The sequence below is a fragment of the Chlorocebus sabaeus genome, chromosome 11, assembly GCF_047675955.1.
Source record: "Chlorocebus sabaeus isolate Y175 chromosome 11, mChlSab1.0.hap1, whole genome shotgun sequence".
NCBI classification, from domain to species: Eukaryota; Metazoa; Chordata; class Mammalia; order Primates; family Cercopithecidae; genus Chlorocebus; species Chlorocebus sabaeus.
The window spans coordinates 118671290-118693233 of record NC_132914.1 but is presented as its reverse complement, the minus strand read 5'-3'; the positions used below and the strand labels follow the sequence as shown (position 1 = coordinate 118693233).

The 21944-nt window shown below is 52.5% G+C and overlaps 1 protein-coding gene and 1 non-coding gene across 11 annotated transcripts in view; both read left to right on the top strand.

Annotated features, from left to right (window-relative positions):
- Positions 1-21944, top strand: part of KDM2B (lysine demethylase 2B) — a 153094-nt gene that overhangs the window by 123903 nt on the left and 7247 nt on the right. For 8 of the 10 annotated variants that reach the window (XM_073021160.1, XM_073021162.1, XM_073021163.1 and 5 more), the window contains 10 exons: positions 4335-4559; positions 12009-12152; positions 12891-12977; positions 13155-13415; positions 13631-13744; positions 14390-14428; positions 14584-15263; positions 16200-16363; positions 16457-16618; positions 17346-17564. In XM_073021160.1, the coding sequence (XP_072877261.1) occupies positions 4335-4559; positions 12009-12152; positions 12891-12977; positions 13155-13415; positions 13631-13744; positions 14390-14428; positions 14584-15263; positions 16200-16363; positions 16457-16618; positions 17346-17564 (2095 nt within the window). The remainder of the gene's footprint in view (positions 1-4334; positions 4560-12008; positions 12153-12890; positions 12978-13154; positions 13416-13630; positions 13745-14389; positions 14429-14583; positions 15264-16199; positions 16364-16456; positions 16619-17345; positions 17565-21944) is intronic. The other 2 variants (XM_073021164.1, XM_073021170.1) reach the window with 1 other exon arrangement.
- On the top strand, positions 20513-20615 carry LOC119623929 (U6 spliceosomal RNA). Its single transcript, XR_005240031.1, has one exon. It is a non-coding gene; the product is annotated as a U6 spliceosomal RNA (small nuclear RNA).

The following is a 21944-nucleotide window of genomic DNA, read 5'->3' as shown; positions in this document are numbered from 1 at the left end:
GTTGGGGATGTTGGTTCGTAAATGAATGTCTGGGGATGCCGTCACTTCCTTTGCTGGGACAGGGGTATCCTACTCCTACTCTGTCCTAGAGTGGAAGTTAGAATTGGTGTTTGAGGCCAGGCACAGTGACTCATGCTTGTAATGCCGGCACTTTGGGAGGCTGAGGCGGGCAGATCACTTGAGGCCAGGAGTTTGAGACCAGCCTGGCCAACATGATGAAACACTATCTCTACTAAAAATACAAAAATTTGCTGGGCTTGGTGGTGCACACCTGTAATTCCAGCTATTCGGGAGGCTGAAGCACAAGAATTGCTGGAACCCAGGAGCCAGAGGTTACAGTGAGCCAAGATCACGCCACTGCACTCCAGCCTGGGTGACAGAGTGAGACTCTGTCTCAAAAAAAAAAAAAGAATTGGCATTTGAAACTTTGGGTAGCACCCAAAAGATACCAAGACAGAGAAAGCTGTGTGCCAAAAGGAGACAGCTCTGGCTGACTCACCTTCCTTTTTATTCCATTGGCCCCTTTTTGTGTCACTGTTTTCTGTACTCTGCCATCACGTTTCCTGGTTGGGTCTGCAGAGTCCCAGTTGGACTTTTTAATGGAGGCCTCCGAGGTCTGTCTTAACCGTCGGTTTTTCAGTGGACTTCATTAGGATCTGGCGCCCTGTCGCTGAGCCAACTCTTGACGAGCCAGGCGGGGGGGCCACTGCCGGTGGCACAAGCCTTCCTGGCCTGATTTGGCAGCGACTAGACAGGGCCTCATCAAGGTCTCGGGAGACCACAGCTTCTCACACCTCTTCTTTCGGGATGTTATCTGGTATGTGCTCTGTAATTTTCCCTGATGTCCCAGCTGCTGCTGAGGTCCATGCAGGTTGTTTTCCATAGGTTGGATGAGAAGGTGCTTTGGATGGTGCAGGCAAATGGGCTTGTTTTGCAGTGACATAGGAGCTTCAAGACTCAGACTGGATTGGCCCAGCGTTTTTACTTGCCCAGACACTGTCCTCGGGGCAGGGAGGCCAGAGGTGCTTGGTGGCTGTTGATACCTGGTGTTCCTTTGAACTCCTGGAATTTTTTCAGTTTTTTCGCCAGAGAAGCTCGTCTTTAGACTCTCCGGCTCTGGGGGTCTGGTTTTGTCCTGGGAGGTGGCCCACACTGGCCACTTCACACCTGACTGGAGGCCTCAGACGCCGCCTACAGATTGCCTGTGTTGCAGGTATTTGAGGAGTGAGCTGGTAACAGGGCACCTGTCCTTTGGAGGGGTAGAATCAGAAAGTGTTATTGAGGGCTGTGACGACAGGGAGAAACGTTTTTGGGTTTCTGCTTCTCTGGAAGTATCTGTGCTTCTCTGCACCTCTTGTTGGCACCCTTCGCACTAAGGCATGGTGGCACTAGCTGGGAAGCCCTTCCAGGAGCATGTGGCCGTCCCAGTGGGTCTGCGAGCCCCTTGCTGCACTTTGCACATGCAGTTGCTGTGGTTTAGTGTGTTCAGAGCACGAATCTGGAGTCCACGCATCCTGCTGGTTCCATGACCATAGGCAAATTACTGGCTTCAGTTTCCTCATATGAAAAATAGGGACATGAAGGCATCCTCTGCAGGGCTGTTACTGGGAAGGTTAGGTAATAACATCAGTAAATGATGGCCATGGTGACCACAGATGGGGGTGCTCAGGGAATCCCCACCCTCATGCAGCATGGCCGTCATCTCGGTCGTCAGCGCTGCCTTGCCTGGCCTTGGCTGCTCTCTGTCGGCTGCTCAGCATCAGGTTCACAGTCTGCTCTGTGCTGTTCTCAAATCCAGAAAGCTCTGAAAACTGATCTTGTTTTACTTCTCACGTGGGCAGCCAGACCTGAGTTGGATGGACGTGCGCAGTGCTTAGTGGACTTGACCCCCCAAAGGTGCTAATCACAGTGGGACTATGCGAATATGTTGGGGGCACCCAGCCATCATTGTAAGGATGGGTTTCTTCATTTTCTTTGTTTTTTGAGACAGGGTCTTGCTCTGTGTCCTAGGCTGGAGTACAGTGGATGATCACAGCTCACTGCCACCTCAAACTCCTGGGCTCAAGCAATCCTCCCACCTCAGCCTTCTGAGTAGCTAGATTTACAGGTGCACACCACCATGCCCGACTAATTTTCAAAAGTTTTTGTAGGTCTCACTGTTGCCCAGGCTGGTGATTAACTCCTGACCTCAAGTGATGCTCCCACCTCAGCCCCCCAGTGTGCTGGGGTTACAGGCATGAGCCACTGTGCCTGGCGCCCTTTGCTGCTTTGGATGGTCCCATTACCCAGGTGGCTGGTGGTGGCCAGCTTGTCTGTGGGCGACCCTGCAGTCAGCCCTGCAGTCCAGAGCTTGCCCTCCCTGTGACAAGGCCTCCGGCTGGACTGCCCCAAAGCAGAGGGCAGGCATGAGTGAGGGTCCTGAGCAGCTGGGGAAGAGCAGTGGGAGATGACGGTGGTAGAGCCAGGGAGCACTTCTCTTTCCTCTTTTGGGTTCACAGCAGGTTGAGCAGGATGGAGGCCCAGAGTCCCAGTGCTTCCTGAAGGGCCACTCAGGCTGATGGGGGCCTCGAAGCTCCTTGAATGCTGCAGGAAGGTGAATCGGAGGAATGGATCTGCTTAGGTGTTGACAGCAAAGGGGTGGCATTTGAGGCTATGGGCTTTCTACAGGGACCACTGCACTGGAGAAGAAAGTTGGTGGTGGCCAGGCTATATTCGAGGAGAAAGGGGGGCTGTTTTTCTTCCTATGCAGTTGGAAGTTTCTAGGAAGCCCCTAAGGTGCAGGGAGTTGGGTGTGTTGTGGGAGGGGGTCCATGTGATGTGGACCTTCTTCTCCATTGGGGTGGATGAATAGTAACAGCTCTTCTGGGACTGTGTGCTCCCAAAAGTATGGGGTTTTGTTTGGGGATTCAAGTATGACAAGTCACTGAAATGAAGAGGGCGGGACTCTGGACCAAAGTGTGTTCAATTAGCCATAAAGGGGCTTTAGGTGTTAGATGCCGGTTAGGTCAGCTGGTTTCCAAGGTGACCACGTGTCTCCCTGATAGGGACTTCACCGTTTCTCAGCCACGCCGGTCTCTCCAGAAAGATGCCACAGACAAGAAAAGCTCTCCCATCCTGGTCCCTCCCACCGCAGGTCCAAGGTGGACAGTGTCCTCAGGAGCTAGCTTTGGGCTCCCCCGTAGATCCTGGGTCTGCAGGAGGCTCTGGGGCTGGGAACCAGAGGTCAGGAGCTGTGACTGTCCCATTTTCCTGGCTTAGCTACTAGCCCAGCTCTCCTGTCTACCTACTGTCTCTCTTCTCTGAGTCCCAGGGAAGAGAGCATTTGGAGCCCATCTGGGGAAGGTCTGAGTAGTCAGGGACCTGAAGGTTACTATCCTATCCTCCCTGGGGTGGCTTTGGTTTGTTGAGTGCATTCTGCATGCCAGGCTGGTTCGTAGAGGTGCAGTGTTGGACAAGACACCTGTGGTGAGTGCCCCTCTGTGCCCTGTCTCAAAGGGAAGGACGGTACAGGAACAGGTGATTACCGTCATGAGCGCTCTAACAGGATCCCTGGGAGGGGCCCTGAACCCAGTGCAGGTGGGCAGGAGGGGCTTCCAGAAGAAAGCAGCCTGTAAACTGGCCAGGCAGGATGAATGGGCATCAGCCAAGTGGCTTGGCGGGGTGGGGTTGGCCTTCCGGGCTGGGAGAACAGAGACCGATTGTGTGACCCCTTGCGGTCTTTCTTGGGGAGCAGACAGAGGTGGGAAAGGTGGGCAGGGTCCGAGCCTGTGGGTGCGGCTGTGGAAGGTCTCGAGCTGTGTGCTGTGGCAAGAAGCATGCACCCTCTGTCCTCTCCTAGAGCTGCTATAACCGGTGGCTTAAAACAACGGGCCTTTCTTTCCCAGTTCTGGAGGCCAGGAGTCTGAAGTCAAGGTGTGGGCTGGTGGGCGGGGCTGGCTTTGCCGGCTCTAGGGGAGGGTCCTTCCCCGCACCTCGAGCTCCTTGTATGTGCTGCCATCCTTGGCACTTACTGGCTTGTAGACAGGGCTCCAGTCTGTGGAAGGCCAGTGTCTTCACACACGTTCACTCCGTGCGTGTCCATCTCTATGTCCAAATGGCCCCCTTTCGTAAGGACACCAGTCATACTGGATTAGCGTTCACCTGAATTACCTCGTTTAACCTCACGGTCTCTGCAAAGCCCCCATCTCCAAATAAAGATCACACTCTGAGGCTTGGGGTTTAGAGCCCCCATCGTATCTTTCTGGGATACACAGTTTGCTCCCTAATACCCTTTCCGGGGGTCTGGCGGCGCCTGCAGCCTCCCCGTCTGACCAGTTCTGTCTGTTCCCCTGCAGAACCGGGCTGTGGGTCGGCCCAAGGGGAAGCTGGGCCCGGCCTCCGCGGTGAAGTTGGCCGCCAACCGGACAACGGCAGGAGCTCGGCGGCGCCGGACGCGATGCCGCAAGTGCGAGGCCTGCCTGCGGACCGAGTGCGGAGAGTGCCACTTCTGCAAGGACATGAAGAAGTTCGGGGGCCCCGGGCGCATGAAGCAGAGCTGCATCATGCGGCAGTGCATCGCGGTGAGTGCAGCCCCCGTCCAGCCCTGCGCTGGATCCAGCCCCTGCGTGCCGGGCCGCGTGTCTGACAGCTGCTAGCTCTGGCCGCCCCTCTGCACACAGAGAAGCCGGGGCTGTGGACTGCCCGAGAGCTCTTCCTGTGGACGGGAAGGCGCCGGCCGCTTTGCAGGCTCAGGCCTCCTGCTCCTTCCCTCCCAGGGTGCCCAGGTACTTTGAAGTTGCTGCCATTAAAGATGACAAGCAGCCTGTCCTGTCTGTGACCCCGTTGCCAACATTACGGTCCAGTTGGTGATGGTTCTGGGCCCTTCCTTCCTTCCGGCCCTGCCTTCAGAGTCAGAAGTCTGGGTGGAAGGTCAGCGCCCCATCTCAGGGGGCTGCCCCCAACAAGGAGTGATTTATGGTGCCGAGGAACCGCGCCTGGGAGAGCCTGGCCTGCTCCTCTACACCGCCTGGCCTCACCTCCAGCAGTGGCCCCGCACCGCTGGTCTTGTACCCGGACCGGGCAGTGGACGTGGACTTCCGCAACGGGGCGAGGTCGCGGGGTTTGCCCTTGAATCGCCTTGTACACACCCACATGCTCTGCCTTCCCCAGGGCGCTGCTCCCCGGGGGCCGGCGATCCTCCCTGTGGAGGAGTCGTCTCCCAGTCCCCGTGGAAAAGCAGGCTCGGCTGGAGGGACGGGATTCCTCGGCCTTGGTGCGCTCATCTACAGGCCCAGCCTGGCATAGGGTGAGCCCTTCTTCCTTGGCTGCTGATGCCCCCCAGGCCCAGACACCTCACCCATCTCCTTCCACGCATATTTCTTGTGTTTTGTTTTTTTAAATTGTGGTCAACAAATACATTAATCATTTTTAAGTATGCAATACAGTAGTATTATATGCACGTTTTTGGGAAGCTGATCCCTAGAACTTTTTCATTTTGCAAAACTGAAACTGCATACCTATTGAAGCTCTACTCTCCTTTTCCCTCCCTCAGCCCCCCGGCAACCACCATTCCACTTTCAGTTTCTAAGAGCTTGGCTCCTCTCTGGACCTCATAGAAGTGGAATCATGCAGTAATTGGCTTTCTGTGATTGGATTGGCTTGTTTATAGCCCTGAGCATAATGTCCTCAGGGTTCATCCATGTCGAAGCATATGACAATTTCCTTTTTTTTTTTTTTTAATGGCCAATTAATACTCTATTGTGTATTTGCACCAAATTTTCTTTTTTTTTTCTGAGATGGAGTCTCACTCTGTTGCCCAGGCTGGAGTGCAGCGGTGGAATTTTGGCTTACTACAACCTCCGCCTCCTAGGTTCAAGCAATTCTCCTGCCTCAGTCTCCTGAGTAGCTGGGATTACAGGCACCCGCCACCACATCGGGCTAATTTTTAAATTTTTAGTACAGGGCCTCATCATGTTGGCCAGGCTGGTCTCGAACTCCTGACCTCAGGTGATCTGCCCACCTTGGCCTCCAAGAGTGCTGGGATTATAGGTGTGCGCCACCGCGCCGGACCAAAACTTTCTCTATCTGTTCATCTGTTGATGGACGTATGGGTTGCTTTCACTTGTTGCCTATTGTGAATAGTGCTGCAGTGAACATCGGTGTGCAGACACCTCTTTGAGATCGTGTTTTGAATTCTTCTGGATATACAGTTGAACCTTGAAACAACACAAGGGTTCGGGCACCACCTGACCCCTGTGCAGTTGAAAATCTGAGTGTAACTTTTGACTCCCCTAAAACTTAACTACTGTTAGCCTCTTGTTGACCAGAAGCCTTATCAGTAACAAAAACAGTCCATTAACACATATTTTATGTTATATGTATTATATACTGTATTCTCACAATAAAGTAAGCTAGAGAAAAGAAAATATTAAGATCATTAGGAAAATATATTTATCGTTCATGAAGTGGGAGTGGATCATCGTAAAGGTCTTCATGCTCATCATCTTCACATTGTGTAGGCAGAGGAGGAGGGGTTGGTCTTGCTGTCTCAGGGTGGCAGAGGCAGAAGAGATGAAGGAGATAGAAGGGGGAGGCAGGAGACGCAGGCACACTCAGTATAACTTTTATTGAAAAAAAAATCCACATATAAGTGAACCCACATAGTTCAATCCTGTGCTGTGTAAGGGCCAACTCCGTGCCCAGAAGTGGGCTTGCTGGGTCATATGATGATTCTATTTTTAGCTTTTTGAGGAACCTCTGTACTGTTGGCCACTGTGGCCGTGCCGTTTCACATTCCCACCACGGGTGCATGAAGGTTCCTGTTTCTCTCTCTCTTTTTTTTTTTTTTTTTTTTTGAGACGGAGTCTTGCTCTGTTGCCCAGGCTGGAGTGCAGTGGTGTGATCTCGGCTCACTGCAAGCTCTGCCTCCCGGTTTCACGCCATTCTCCGGCCTCAGCCTCCCAAGTAGCTGGGCGCCTACCACCACGCCTGGCTAATTTTTTGTATTTTTAGTAGAGACGGGGTTTCACCATGTTGGCCAGGATGGTCTCGATCTCCTGACCTTGTGAGCCGCCCACCTCGGCCTCCCAAAGTGCTGGGATTACAGGCGTGAGCCACCGCTCCCGGCGAAGGTTCCTGTTTCTCTGCATCCCCATCAACATCTGTTACGTTATGGGCTTTTAGTTTGTTTTTAGTAGCCATCCTAATGTGTATGAGGTGACATCTCAGTGTAGTTTTTATTTACTTTTCCCTAATGCCTAGTGATGTTGAGCATCTTTCACCTTTCAAGTGCTTATTGGCTGTTTGTCTGTCTTCTTTGGAGCAATGTCTGAGTCCTTAGACCGTTTTTAAACTGGTTTTCTTTTCTTTTTTTGAGACAGAGTCTCACTCTTTTGCCCAGGCTAGAGTGCGATGGCGCAGTCTCGGCTCACTGCAACCTCTGCCTCCCGGGTTCAAGCAATTATCCTGCCTCAGCCTCCCAGGTAGCTGGGGTTACAGGCACGTACTACCACACTCAGCTAATTTTTGTGTTTTTGGTAGAGGCAGGTTTTCACTTTATTGAGCAGGCTGGTCTCAAACCCCTGACCTCAGTTGATCACCGCCCCGCCCCCGCCCCCCGCTTTGGCCTCCCAAAATTCTAGGATTACAAGTGTGAGCCACTGCACCTGGCCTAAATCGGTTTTCTTTTGGGGGTTTTTGTTGTTGAGTTAGAGGAGTTCTAAATATGTTTTGGATATTAACCCTTATCAGGTCTCTGGTTTGCAAGGATTTTCTCCCATCCTGTAGGTTGCCTTTTCCTCTGTTGATTCTTTCCTTTGCTGCAGAAGTTCAGTTTCACTGCTTGTGCTTTTAATTGGTACCCGAACCCCAGGATATTTTCATGGATTTCGGGGAATTTGTGAGCCATCCTGAAATTAAATGCATTTTTGTCTGTGTGCATGCATGGATGTACATTTTTTGGAGACAGGGTCCATGTGACCCATTGGATCCTATAGAATTTAAAAGAGCTTGTCTATAGCAACTGTTGGTTTTTAGAACGGTGTCACCTAAAACTCAAGTGTGTGCCAGCAATGAATCCACAACTGTCTTTTTCTCTTTGGCATTACTTTTTCTCCCACCCCCCGTGTGCTGGGCCCGGTTATAGGAAACTTGTCTCAGGTGCCCCCTTATCTTTGCTACTCTGGTTCCTGGCACAGTGCATGCTGTTTGAAGGAAACCCCATTTTTTTATGTCTCCTACTCTCTTCAGCTTGACATAGCTTCTGGAACGGATGGCAGACGCAGGCTTGGCCTGACCCTTGGTGTCCTTCTTACTCTTCTCCCAGGCCTTCTGCTCTGCCAGGGCACTTCTCACGCATTACCCACCTATGACATACGCAGCCCCACCTATCTTCCTCTTCTGTCCCCTCCCTTTGCTCCGTCGCTGGGGCTGCCTCCGTAGCTTCCTCCCCTCTCCACCATGTCCCTGCTGGTGTCCCGGCTGGTGCCGTGCAGTCTGCCCTCTAACATGAGCCCCAAGCCCCCCGCCAGCCCCTGTAGGAGATTTGCCTCTTGCGCCACCTCCCATCCTGCCACCTGGCTCAGAGCCAGTTCTGCCATCTGCCCCACCCCACCACAGACCCTCTTCTTGCCGTGTGGGCCGTGCTTCACCCTCTGCCCCCCACTGCAGTCTGGTCTCCAGCCGTCCCCTTTGGCCCGGCCTGCTCTGCGCAGGCTGCTCTGTCCTCATTCACCTTGAGGCCCTGCGGCCTTGCCCACTTGGCTTCTCTCCACCCTGTCCCGAGTCCTCCAGAAATCAGCCTCTGCTGCTTCTGAGAACTCTTGAATATGACTTTTCCATGTTTTCTTTGGATTTCAGCGACTAATGTCTTTTTCTTCCCAAATAGCTCACGGGGAGCAGCCATCTCCCTCACTCCTGCGTCCCCCAAGACTTTGTTTCTGACCGTGGCAGATGTGTGTTTGGTATTTGTGGAAGGAACGATGACTGCCTTGCCTTCTGTGTCCTGTTTATTAGAATTCAGACATTTGCGCCATTTAATCAAGTCTTTTTCACTTGCCAGTGGCGTGTATATTCCCTGCTTGAAGCTCCTCTGAGCAGCGTAATAAAGGTTGGCTACGGGTGCACTGGGCGGGATGAGGCTGACCCGCCCTGGCCTCAGGGGGCTCACAGCCGGGTGCACCAAGTTCTCACACTTCAGGGTCTCAGGAACCCTTCATGCTCTTAAAAATTATGAAGACCCTAAAGAGTTTTTCTTTTATGCAGGCTATGTATTTATTAATACTGACTGTATTAAAAATTTAAACTGAGTTTGGTGTGAGAGGACTTTAGCTAAAAAAAAAAAAAAAAAAAAATTAAAACTGATTTTTTTTTTTTTTTTTTGAGACAGAGTCTCACTCTGTCACCCAGGCTGGAGTGCAGTGGTATACTCGTGGTTCACTGCAGCCTCTACCTGCTGGGCTCAAACAGTCCTCTTACCTCAGCCTCCCAAGTAGCTGGGACTGCAGGCATTCACTACGCCCAGCTGATTTTTGTATTTTTTGTAAAGACAGGGTTTTGCCACATTGCCCAGGCTAGTCTCAAACTCCTGGACTCAGGCAATCTGCCTGCCTTGGCCTACCAAAGTGCTGGGATTACAGGCATGTGCTATCACTCCTGGCCAAGAAATTTTTTTTTAGATTTTAAATTTATCTTAAAATAACAAGAAAGCCCATGACGTGTTAATAGAAATAACATATTTTGGCCGGGCACGGTGGCTCAAGCGTGCAATCCCAGCACTTTGGGAGGCTGAGGTGGGAGGATCACTTGAGGTCAGGAGTTTGAGACCAGCCTGGCCAACATGGTGAAACCCCATCTCTACTAAAAAAAACAAAAATTACCCAGCATGCCTGTAGTCCCAGCTACTTGGGAGGCTGAGGTGGGAGAATCGCCTGAACCCAGGAGGCAGACGGAGGTTGCAGTGAGCCAAGATCACGTCAGTGCACTCCAGACTGGGCGACAAAGCAAGACACTGTCACAAAAATAAATAAGAAAAAAGAAACATATTTTTATGAGAAATAATTACATTTTCCAAAAACAAAAATAAGAATAATGGCATTGTTTTATATTTTTGTAAATCTCTTTTATGTCTGGTTCATTAGAAAGGGCTTGGAATTGCTGGGCATGGTGGTTCACACCTGTGATCCTAGCACTTTGGGAGGCTGAGGCAGGTGGATCACGAGATCAGGAGTTCGAGACTGGCCTGGCCAACATGGTGAAAGTCCCTGTCTCTACTAAAAATACAAAAAAGTAGCTGGGTGTGGTGGCGGGCGCCTGTGCTACTCGGGAGACTGAGGCAGGAGAATCGCTTGAACCCAGAAGGCAGAGGTTGCAATGAGTCGAGACTGTGCCACCGCACTCCAGCCTGGGCGACAGAGCAAGATTCTGTCTCAAAAAAAAAAAAAAAAAGACCTGGAATTTTCTTTTTTTTTTTTTTTTTTTGAGACAGAGTTTTGCTTTGTCGCCCAGGAATTTTCATATCTGCTTCTGTGTTTTGTCTATTGTGATATGTTGTTTTGGAGGGAGTATGAGGAAAATTCGGCCTCACACAGATATATACTAGTTGGAAAAGGGAGGAGTATTTTAATAGCCTTTTGGATAATTGTGGATACTCTGATACTCAACTAGAACTCAGCAGAGTTTTCTTTAAAGGTTAGTTGCAATGTGGAGTCTGAAACTGTATCAGTGAGCTGTTCACACTGTTACATTGAACTTCATCAGCATGTCTTGCCCTTTGAGTAGCTCATTTGCTCAGGCATGATGTTGTAACACCATGTATTGGTCATCTGGAAAATATTGGCTCCCTGAGTTAGGCAGATTTTCCAAATATTGGCACATAATATTATTTTAGAAATCACATTTGTTAATATGATCACTGATCTCATCGGAAAAATCTCTCAGTATTGGGAAGCTGTGCAGGTTATGGTGGTTCGTGTAAGTTTTCCAGAAGTCTAATTGTCATTCAGAAACTTGAATTTTGTCATTTGCAACAAATGCGGTCAGTTATTTTTCTGGAAATGACAAGCTCACTTCTTTGATCTTCACAGAAATACACCAATGTCCAGGGGCTTTCTATCAGTCATTCCTTCAAGTAAAAATAATCTATGGAGAAAGTGGCCATTTCGGCTCCCAGCTCAGTCACGAGTGCCTTTCCTTTGGTACGCATCACCTGTGTGCCGAGGCACTTTACACATATTCTTATCGTCACAAAGCATCTGAAAAGGATGTGTACTCTAGGGCAAGGTTTTCATAAAGTAATTTTTACTGTTTCATCAGAGATATTCTTAGATGAAACTGGGGATCTTTTTAATAAGTGTGTGGCCGTGAGTCCCTTCATGGCTGCTGGTGCAGCTGGGGGCCTTGCCTTGACTGGTGCTGAGGGGCCAGCAGTTTTACCCACCAATACAAATATCAATACTGTGCAAAAGGCAAATAACATCGGTTATTCTGAAGACAGTTCTGACCTCCTAGCCTCTCTGTAAAGATCTTGGGAGCCCGCAGTCCATGGTCTGTGCCTTGAATACCCACTGGTGAGATGCAGCCTCATCTCATCTGCATGGATCTGGGCTGGGTTCACGCCCCCGCTCCTTTGGAGCTTTTATGAATGTGAGGCCTTCCCTGATCTCCATATTTAAAATCAGCCTCTCTTCTGCCCCTCACTCCAGCCCTCTAATTTTTCCCCATGTCTCTGTCTCTAACATGCTCTGTTCTTCATTTTGTCTGCCTCCCTCCACTAAAATGTAAGCTCTGGATGGCAGAGATTTTGAGCTGTCTTGTTCCTTGCTGTATCCCCAGCGATTAAGAGTAGTATCTGGCATGCGGAGGTAGTAGCCTGATACGTATGTCAGTGAATGAGTGAGTGAATGTGCCTGGGCCACTTTCCTGGGGTCTCCTGGCAGGTCCGAGGGGAGCAGCTCATTGCTCTTGACCTGGCCCTCCTGGGGGTCCATGCTCCCCACCCCTGATGACTTGTCTTGTTCTCCCTGGCTCCTCAGCCAGTGCTCCCCCACACCGCCGTGTGCCTTGTGTGTGGCGAGGCGGGGAAGGAAGACACAGTGGAAGAGGAGGAAGGCAAGTTTAACCTCATGCTCATGGAGTGCTCCATCTGCAACGAAATCATCCACCCCGGATGCCTTAAGGTGAGCGGCCCAGTGGGGACAGGTGACGCTGGCGCTGTGGGGCAGGTAGGGTTGCTGGAGATGCTGGTGAGGTGGTGGGATGCAGGTCGTGCGGTGAATTCCTGGAGAACCCCTGAGTCTGGGTGATCCTGTGTGTCAAGGGGATAAGCCCAGAGCAAGGAGGGCCTGGAGTACCTTGGAGACCCAGTGTCATTAAAGGAATAGACAGACCCCCACGTCCCAGGACGTCAGAACCAGAGAGGGTTCCCAGAGTCTCAGCAGATGGCAAACACAGGCTGCTTGTTTGTAGCTGGGCCAGAGGGAGAGCCTCCAGGTGGCTCCAGGCTTCTGGGAGAACAAGGCCCCACACCCCACTCCTTCCTTCAGCACCCTGTAGAGTCCTCTGCAAAGTCCTTTCTGCATGCCAGGCGCTGAGCTGGTGGCTTTACCTGGGTCATACCCCTCAGTGAGATGGGCACACTAACTTTTATGGCTGAGGGCACCAGCCTACAGAGACAGAGTGACTTGCCCAGGGTCCCAGAGAAGCAAAAGGGCTCCGCCTCTGAACCCTGGCCTGGATCCACAGTTGCCTGTCTCTGCCAGCCTCTGCGGCTGTGTTTTCTTTTGGCTGGAAACAGGATAGACGTGACACTGGGCAGGGGGTGCTGCTGCTTCTGGAAGACATGGCCTCACAGAGCCTTGTGCCTGTGGGCCCTCTTCTCCGCTTGTCCCTCTTCTGAGTCCTGGTGTTCCCCGCAGATTAAGGAGTCAGAGGGTGTGGTCAACGACGAGCTTCCAAACTGCTGGGAGTGTCCGAAGTGTAACCACGCCGGCAAGACCGGGAAAGTGAGTGCCGGGCTCCAAGTCCCAGGGTCAGTCGGGAGAGGGGCGGGCCTGGGCCTGGCTGGGACCAGCCTGTCCCAGGAGTGTCAGGCAGGTGGGGTGCCGTGGGCCTGGGGAGGAGGAAGGGCAAGTCCAAAGGTATACAGTTGGTCTGTTCCTTCTCTCTTTTTGGCCTACAAGCAAAAGCGTGGCCCTGGCTTTAAGTACGCCTCCAACCTGCCCGGCTCCCTGCTCAAGGAGCAGAAGATGAACCGGGACAACAAGGAAGGGCAGGAACCTGCCAAGCGGAGGAGCGAATGTGAGGAGGCGCCCCGGCGCAGGTCGGACGAGCACCCCAAGAAGGTGCCGCCGGACGGCCTCCTGCGCAGAAAGTCTGATGACGTGCACCTGAGGAAGAAGCGGAAATACGAGAAGCCCCAGGAGCTGAGTGGACGCAAGCGGGTACGGACCAGGAGGGGCTGAGAGACAAAGGGGGTGGTCTGGCTGGTCCTAGGTGCTGGGTTGGAAGGCTGGGGCAGGGGGTGGGCAGCGAGTAGAGCTTGGGATAATCCCAGCCTCTTGCTGCCCTAAGCAGGTCACCTAAGTCCTGAGAGCCCTGCCCCAAAGAAAGGAGGGGAAAACCAGCGAGTCACTCCTCTTCCCACCCCCCCCTTTAGGCCTCATCGCTTCAAACGTCCCCCGGTTCCTCCTCTCACCTCTCGCCGAGGCCCCCTCTAGGCAGCAGCCTCAGCCCCTGGTGGAGATCCAGTCTCACTTACTTCCAGCAGCAGGTGCTCCCACGACGCACGCCCTCCTGAGGCCCTGGGGACTGGCGAGTCCCGGGCTGTCCCCCACCCCACCCCGCTGGTCCTCCACCCCACTGCTGCCTCTCCTGAGGCTTCCCAGGTCTCGGCCCCAGATCTCTGGCTCGTGGTTCTGGCTTCGGGCCTGGGAAGCTGTCTGTGACTAGAGCCTCTGTTGGTTGGGATGGAAGCTGTGAGTCCAGGGAACCTCTGAGGAGCCTGGTGGCCCTGCTCCACCCACGGGCCATGCTGTCACCAGCCACAAGGTGGCGCCAGGAGTCTCTCCCAGCTCTAGCCATTCCGGCTGGGCCAGGGATTCCCACAGGGCTGTGCTCCAGAACTGGCTCCCAAAGCCGAGGCTTATTTGAATGGCGGCTGCACATCTCCGGGTCTGGGGGGTGGGAGGTCAGTTGGGTGGGAACAGTTCAACAGTACTACTTCCAGCTTCTTCCTTGAAAGCCGCAGGCAGGGCTTGCCCGTCTGTCGGTCAGATGTGGAGATGGCATTTGTGGGGAAGGCGTCCCTCCAGCCCCTCCTCTAGAGACTGTGGACTCATGGTGGGGTGGGGTGTCGAGGGGACCAAATCCCACAAGCCCGGGGAGCAAGCTCTGCGTCCTTTCTTTTTCGTGACAGCTCAAACCTGGCAAAGAAGATAAGCTTTTCAGGAAAAAGGTACCATCTTCCCCTCCTCCCTGTGCCCCAGGCCCGAGCGGTTAGAGCTGCACAGCAGCTCCCTGGGCCACAGTCCCGTGGCAGGGGGGCGGGAGGCCTTGGGTGGGCGCAGCCCTGAGCCCTACAGGCTGACGCGTCTCCGCTCTCGCCCTCAGCGTCGGTCCTGGAAGAACGCCGAGGACCGCATGGCGCTGGCCAACAAGCCCCTCCGGCGCTTCAAGCAGGAACCCGAGGACGATCTGCCCGAGGCACCCCCAAAGACCAGGGAGAGCGACCACTCCCGCTCCAGCTCCCCCACCGCAGGACCCAGCACCGAGGGGACCGAGGGCCCGGAGGAGAAGAAGAAGGTGAAGATGCGCCGGAAGCGGCGGCTTCCCAACAAGGAGCTGAGCAGGGAGCTGAGCAAGGAGCTCAACCACGAGATCCAGAGGACGGAGAGCAGCCTGGCCAACGAGAACCAGCAGCCCATCAAGTCGGAGCCTGAGAGCGAGGGCGAGGAGCCCAAGCGGCCCCCAGGCGTCTGCGAGCGTCCCCACCGCTTCAGCAAGGGGCTCAACGGCACCCCTCGGGAGCTGCGGCACCAGCTGGGACCCGGCCTGCGCAGCCCGCCCCGTGTCATCTCCCGGCCCCCACCCTCCGTGTCCCCGCCCAAGTGTATCCAGATGGAGCGCCATGTGATCCGGCCACCCCCCATCAGCCCCCCGCCTGACTCGCTACCCCTGGACGATGGGGCAGCCCACGTCATGCACAGGGAGGTGTGGATGGCCGTCTTCAGCTACCTCAGCCACCAAGACCTGTGCGTCTGCATGCGGGTCTGCAGGACCTGGAACCGCTGGTGAGCGGCGGCCTGTGAAGGGCTCTAGGTTAAGGCTCAGGCGGCACCAGGGATGGCCCGTGTATGTGGAGTCGCTGGTGATGCTCTTTCCTTCCAAGCACCAGTATGGCTTCATTGTGCTCCGCAAAGCGTTCCAGCTGGCTACAGTGGCCCCTCTGGTCTTGTCAGAGGAGGTGACCTGGTTTACTCCCTGATTTAGCTTCCTGAAGGGTAAAGTGAGGACCACGTGAAGTCCTTGGCTTCGGAGAGTTAGTCCAGGTTTCCAGCAAGGTTGCCAGTTGCAACTTCAGGCCAGCCGATATTTACCAGCTTTCTGGTCTTAGCTCTGCCTTACCCTCTTGGATGAACGGGCATAAGACCTGCTTCATGGGGTTGTTTGGAAGAACGGCCGATAGAGGGCGTTGTAAAGCCCATGGTAAATACTTGCGGGAGGCCTGGCGCAATGGCGCATGCCTGTAATCCCAGCACTTTACGGGCGGATCACTTGAAGTCAGGAGTTCAAGACCAGCCTGGCCAGCATGGTGAAACCCCATTTCTACTAAAAATACAAAAATTAGCCGGGTGTGGTGGTGCACACCTGTAATCCTGGCTACTCGGGAGGCTGAGGCAGGAGAATCACTTGAGTGTGGGAGACAAAGGTTGTGGTGAGCAGAGATTGCACCACTACACACCAGTCTGGGAACAGAGCGAGTCTCTGTCTCAATAAATACATACATACATACATACATACATAATTGATGGAGAGTGGAGGCCATGGCTGTCAGAGCAGATGGCAGGTGCCTGCATCGGGGCGGGACAGGTGCTACACAGAGAAGGGTCCAGAGTGCCGAGTTAAGGAGCCTCCCAGAAGTTGGTAGGTGGGGAGAGTTAGAGCCGTGCATGGGCTGCCAGGGAGCCCCACCTCTGACGATGTGTCCCCACCCGGCCGGTCCCCAGGTGCTGCGATAAGCGGTTGTGGACCCGCATTGACCTGAACCACTGCAAGTCTATCACACCCCTGATGCTGAGTGGCATCATCCGGCGACAGCCTGTCTCCCTCGACCTCAGCTGGACCAATATCTCCAAGAAGCAGCTGAGCTGGCTCATCAACCGGCTGCCTGGTGAGCCCTGGGCCAGTGGCCCCGAGTGTGTCTGCTGCAGTGGGGGTTGGGGGCGCATCCCCTGACCTTCACCCTTTTCTGTGTCCCCCGCAGGGCTCCGGGACTTGGTGCTGTCAGGCTGCTCATGGATCGCGGTCTCGGCCCTTTGCAGCTCCAGTTGTCCGCTGCTCCGGACTCTGGATGTCCAGTGGGTGGAGGGACTAAAGGATGCCCAGATGCGGGATCTCCTGTCCCCGCCCACAGACAACAGGCCAGGTGAGTTGCCAGGCTGGGGGTTTCTGTGAGGGTGGGGTGACCGAGCTAGGCTGTTGGATCTGCTTTTACCCTCAGACCCCAGCATGTTCTCCATTGTTCTCAGGCCCCAGCCCTTCCCCAGAGGACATAGGGATGAGTCTCTGCTGCCATGTTCTCAGTTTGCTTCAGGCACAGAGGGGATCTGGGAGGAGGCAGGGGCTCCTGTGCACATGCGAGACGCGCTCATGGGACTCCGTGTGCGTCTCACTGCTTTCCTGTTGTTGACTCACTCATGGGGGCTCTGCATGCGTCTCAGTGCTTTGCTGTTGACTTGCCCCTTGTTGGTTTCAAGTCTCCATGGCCATCAGGATCAGTGTGGTTACTCAAGGGCTTCCAGGATGGCGCCTCCCCCTGGGCTGGACTGGACTGCCTAGGTCTGTGCTTCTTGCCAAGTCACAGGGATTGGGGGTGCTGCGTGGCCTCTGCACTGGTTGGCGGATGACTACTGGGTGGAATGTGGGCTCAGTGTTTAGATCTTTTAGTTTTTCAAGAGAATCTGGAAATCTAAGTTTTGATGTGGAGTCTGATTTTTAACTGTTGGAATTCTGATTTTGGGAGGAAGCAGTTTGTAACTAAATGAGATCTGAGTGTTCTGTCTGGCTGGTGGGCCTTTTTAGAGTGTCATGTCAGTGTGACCAGGCCTCCTCGGTCAGATTGACGGGTTGCCCCCTCCTTCCCGCCCCACCAGGTCAGATGGACAATCGGAGCAAGCTCCGAAACATCGTGGAGCTGCGCCTGGCAGGCCTGGACATCACAGATGCCTCCCTGCGGCTCATCATCCGTCACATGCCCCTGCTCTCCAAGCTCCACCTCAGTTACTGTAACCACGTCACCGACCAGTCCATCAACCTGCTCACCGCTGTTGGCACCACCACCCGAGACTCCTTAACTGAGATCAACCTGTCTGGTGAGTCAGGGGCCCCCATCAAGTCTGCCCGGCACTCCGTGGGAGGGCCAGGAGGTTCACACTTGTGGAAAATGACTGGTGTGTTCACAACTATGTGGTCACAGTGCTAGGTGTCTCGTTTACTGAGATAGACAGCCCCTTCCAGAGGGGAAACACATTAAACAAAGAGTTGCTGTTGGCTGGGTGCGGCGGCTCACGCCTGTAATCCCAGCACTTTGGGAGGCTGAGGCAGGTGGATCATAAGGACAGGAGTTCGAGACTAGCCTGGCCAACATGGTGAAAACCCGTCTCTGCAAAAATAATACAAAAATTAGCCGGGCGTGGTGCCCGGCACCTGTAATGCCAGCTACTTGGGAGGCTGAGGCAGGAGAATCGCTTGAAACTGGAAGGTGGAAGTTGCTGTGAGCCAAGATTGTGCCGCTGCACTCCAGCCTGGGTGACAAGACCAAAACTCTGTCTCAAAAAAAAAGTTACTGTTGGAATTGTAATTGCTACGCCCAGAATAGTGCCAGTTAGCAGCAGCCACGAGCACACAGCAGTGGTTCCTGACTGAAAATATGGACAAGGGACAGCTTCCCCAGGGGTGCAGAGGAGCCGGTGCCTGACAACCAGGGTGTGGAGATAGTGGGGGGCGAGGGCCCTGGTGGGCAGGAGGGAGCTTGGTTTCTGCCTTTGCTGTCGTTGCTTACATGCACCCCTTGTGACTCTGCCATCAAGGGGCCTGTTGTTGGAGAGAAAAAAACCCACAGTTAGTTCCATTATTGTTCTGTGTCTGTCGCTGTGGTGGCAGGATCTTCACTCGCTCCATTTGTTGGCGGGGCGGCAGTTGGTTCTGAAGGACTTGGGGCTCCAGTATGCAGCGAGGTACGCAGAGCAGTGCTGCCTGCTCTTAGCCCAACTAACCCGATTTTGGTCTGGTAGCTTAGGATGGTCTGGACTGGGGGGTGTCGGGTTTGGGTGAGACCAAAAAAAGAAAGAGAAAAAGAAACTTAACTTACGGGTTTTTTATTTTGTTTTGTTTTTTTGTTTTTTGAGATGGAGTCTTGCTCTGTAGCCCAGGCTGGAGTACAGCAGCGCGATCTCCACTCACTGCAAGCTCCACCCTCTGGGTTTATACCACTCTCCTGCCTCAGCCTCCCGAGTAGCTGGGACTACAGGCGCCCGCCACCACGCCTGGCTAATTTTTTGTATTTTTAGTAGAGACAGGGTTTCACCATGCTAGCCAGGATGGTCTCGATCTTCTGACCTCGTGATCCGCCTGCCGTGGCCTCCCAAAGTGCTGGGATTACAGGCGTGAGCCACCGTGCACGGCCAGGTTTTTTTTTTTTACCCTCAGAAATTACCAAGTACTAAAGACACCCCCATCTCACCAAATTACATTTTGACACAGCGCAGTGGTGATGTACACTTTGTTTTCTCCTCTGCATCCCACATTCATGCCTGATAAACTATCTGGCAACCGTGCCTCATAGCAGGGGCATGGGAGCTTTGGATGGGATGAGATCATTCAGGACCTAGGAAGCCATTCTTTCTCCTTATGAAGTTTTGATGACAGGAATTGTTCCACCTCGTGGAGGCAAAGAACCAGAGTGAATTGAGGCTTCTCCAGCTCAAGGGCCAGGTCATGGGCTTGAATGGGTAGAGCTGCCCTTTGGAGAGGGTCTGGGAGTCATCTTACTCTAAGTGCTGGCATTTTAGTAAATCGCTTCATTATATCCTGGTTTAGTTGTTATGGATGCGTAGCAGAGATCTCAGTATAAATTCCCTCCCCTGCGGTTTAGGCCATGCTGTGTGTGTGTGTGTGCAAATCATCTTTGGCATTTTGTTTTTCCAGCATGATAAATTGAGGTCATCTTTTCATCTCAGTGCATAAGCTCTCTGCATTCTTTTTTGTTTTTTTTTTTTCTTTTTTGAGATGGAGCTTTGCTCTGTCGCCCAGGCTGGAGTGCAGTGGTGCGATCTCGGCTCACTCTAACCTCTGCCTCCCATGTTCCAGTGATTCTTCTGCCTCAGTCTTGTGAGTAGCTGGGATTACAGGCGCCTGCCACCACGCCTGGCTAAGTTTTGTATTTTTAGTAGAGATGGGGTTTCACCATGTTGGCCAGGCTGGCCTTGAACTCCTGACCTCAGGTGATCCACCCATCTCTGCCTCCCAAAGTGCTGGGATTACAGGTGTGAGCCACCGCACCCGGCCTGCATTCTTGTTAAGAGCTGTGAAGTGGCTGGGCGCGGTGGCTCACACCTGTAATCCCAGCACTTTGGGAGGATGAGGCAGGCGGATCACGAGGTCAGGAGATCGAGACCATCCTGGCTAACACGGTGAAACCCCGTCTCTCCTATAAAAGAAAATACAGAAGAAAATTAGCTGAGTGTGGTGGTGGGCGCCTGTAGTCCCAGCTACTCGGGAGGCTGAGGCAGGAGAATGACGTGAACCCGGGAGGCGGAGCTTGCAGTGAGCCAAGATCGTGCCACTGCACTCCAGCCTGGGTGACAGAGCGAGACTCCATCTCAAAAAAAAAAAAAAAAGGAAAGAGCTGTGAAGTATATTAAGGCGTATCTCTATACTTAGACTCTTTTAGATTTTCTTTAAAAAAAAAAAAAACAAAAACTTCCCCTCTCATCGGTGTAACTAGTTGAGTTACTGGAAAAATAAACTTATCCTGATGTAAGCACCAGAGATGGGAAAATAGTCTGTGCCACAAAATAGATGATGGTTGACATGCCTCAAGATCCTTAAACTTGGTTGGAGGGTCTGGTCTCGAGACAAGGGAAGTTGCAATTCTAGCTATTGTTCTGGCCGAATTCCATCGAGGAAAATTTATTGGGTGCTCAAGGCAGTCCCTTGCCTTTCCCTTCTCCACCCCATCCTCACTACCTGAGGCAACACCTTAAACTCTTGAATTCTTTCTTCCAGTGTTTACCTCCCCTATTTCAAACTAGCAAGCCTAGTGCTCACTTTGGCGCCCATTTGCTAAAATTGAAACAATACAGAGATGAGCATGGCCCCTGCACAAGGATGACATGCAAATTCGTGAAGTGTTCCATATTTTTAATTAAAAACAAAATGAAAAAATACCAAGCCTATACTGCAATTTCTTTTTTTTCTCCCATGTGGATATTATGTATTTATTAACTTGCTATTAGATAATATGAGGATTTACTACTGTTGTATCCTTCCCTCCCACCCCCCCCTCCCGTTTTTCTCCCTCCATCTTTTCTAATTTTTGGTTGTCACTATTCTTTCACTTATTATGAGCATGTTAAGTGTTGGTCACTGTTGAGCCAGTGTATTATGTGAGTACATTTTCTTTCTTGCTCAATGTTTTTGTTGTTTAATTGCTCATTTTGTTTGCTTAGTTTCTATGCAAATGGTACAACAGAATTGAATGCTCTCCCCCTCCCCACCCCCAACTCATCAGTCTCTTGACCAGTTTTTGTAGGAGACTTGCCTCCTGACTTCTTTTCCTCCCCTTCCGTTTTCTCCTCTGGGACTGGCCGCCCCCGCCTGCCACACCACTGCCATCCTGGACTCCTTTGGTGTCTCTCTTGTCCTAGGTACCTTCCTTCCTTGATCTCATATTTTCTTTCTTGGTTTACTATCACGTTTGCTGAGAGACATTTTCTAGACCCTGTGTGTCTGGATTCGTTTTTATTATACCCTCCCATTTAGTGGCTAGTTCTGCTGGGTATAGAACCCTATCTGGGAGCCTGTTGCTACAGTAAGTAGGAGGTTTTGCTCCACCATCTTCTGCCTTCCAGAGGCAGGGTCCAAAACTATTTGATTCTTCATCTGTCAGTGAATCTATTTTCTCTCCTTGTCAGTTAGTAGAAAGTTGTCTCTAGCTGTCTGCACTTTTCGATGACAAACTTCAGTTTGAATCCATTTCACCTACCATGCTGAACACTCACAGAAGCCCTTCAGTCTGGACGTCTGTGTTCTTCAGTTGTAGAAAAACTTCTTGAATTCTTTCTTAACTTCCTCCCCTTCTGTTTTCCTCTTTCTGGACTAGTCCTCTGATTCCTGTCTTCTCTCCTCATTTCCATGTCAATGTCTTTTTGCTGTATTTTCTGTGAGTTTTCCCTTACTTTATCATACAACCTTTTTTTTTTTTTTTTTTTTTTTTTTTTTTTTTTTTTTTTTTTTTTTTTTTTTTTTTTTGAGATGGAGTCTCGCTCTGTCGCCCAGGCTGGAGTGCAGTGGCGCGATCTCAGCTCACTGCAAGCTCCGCCTCCCGGGTTCACGCCATTCTCCTGCCTCAGCCTCCCAAGTAGCAGGGACTACAGGCGCCCGCCACCTCGCCCGGGTAATTTTTTGTATTTTTAGTAGAGACGGGGTTTCACCGTGTTAGCCAGGATGGTCTTGATCTCCTGACCTCGTGA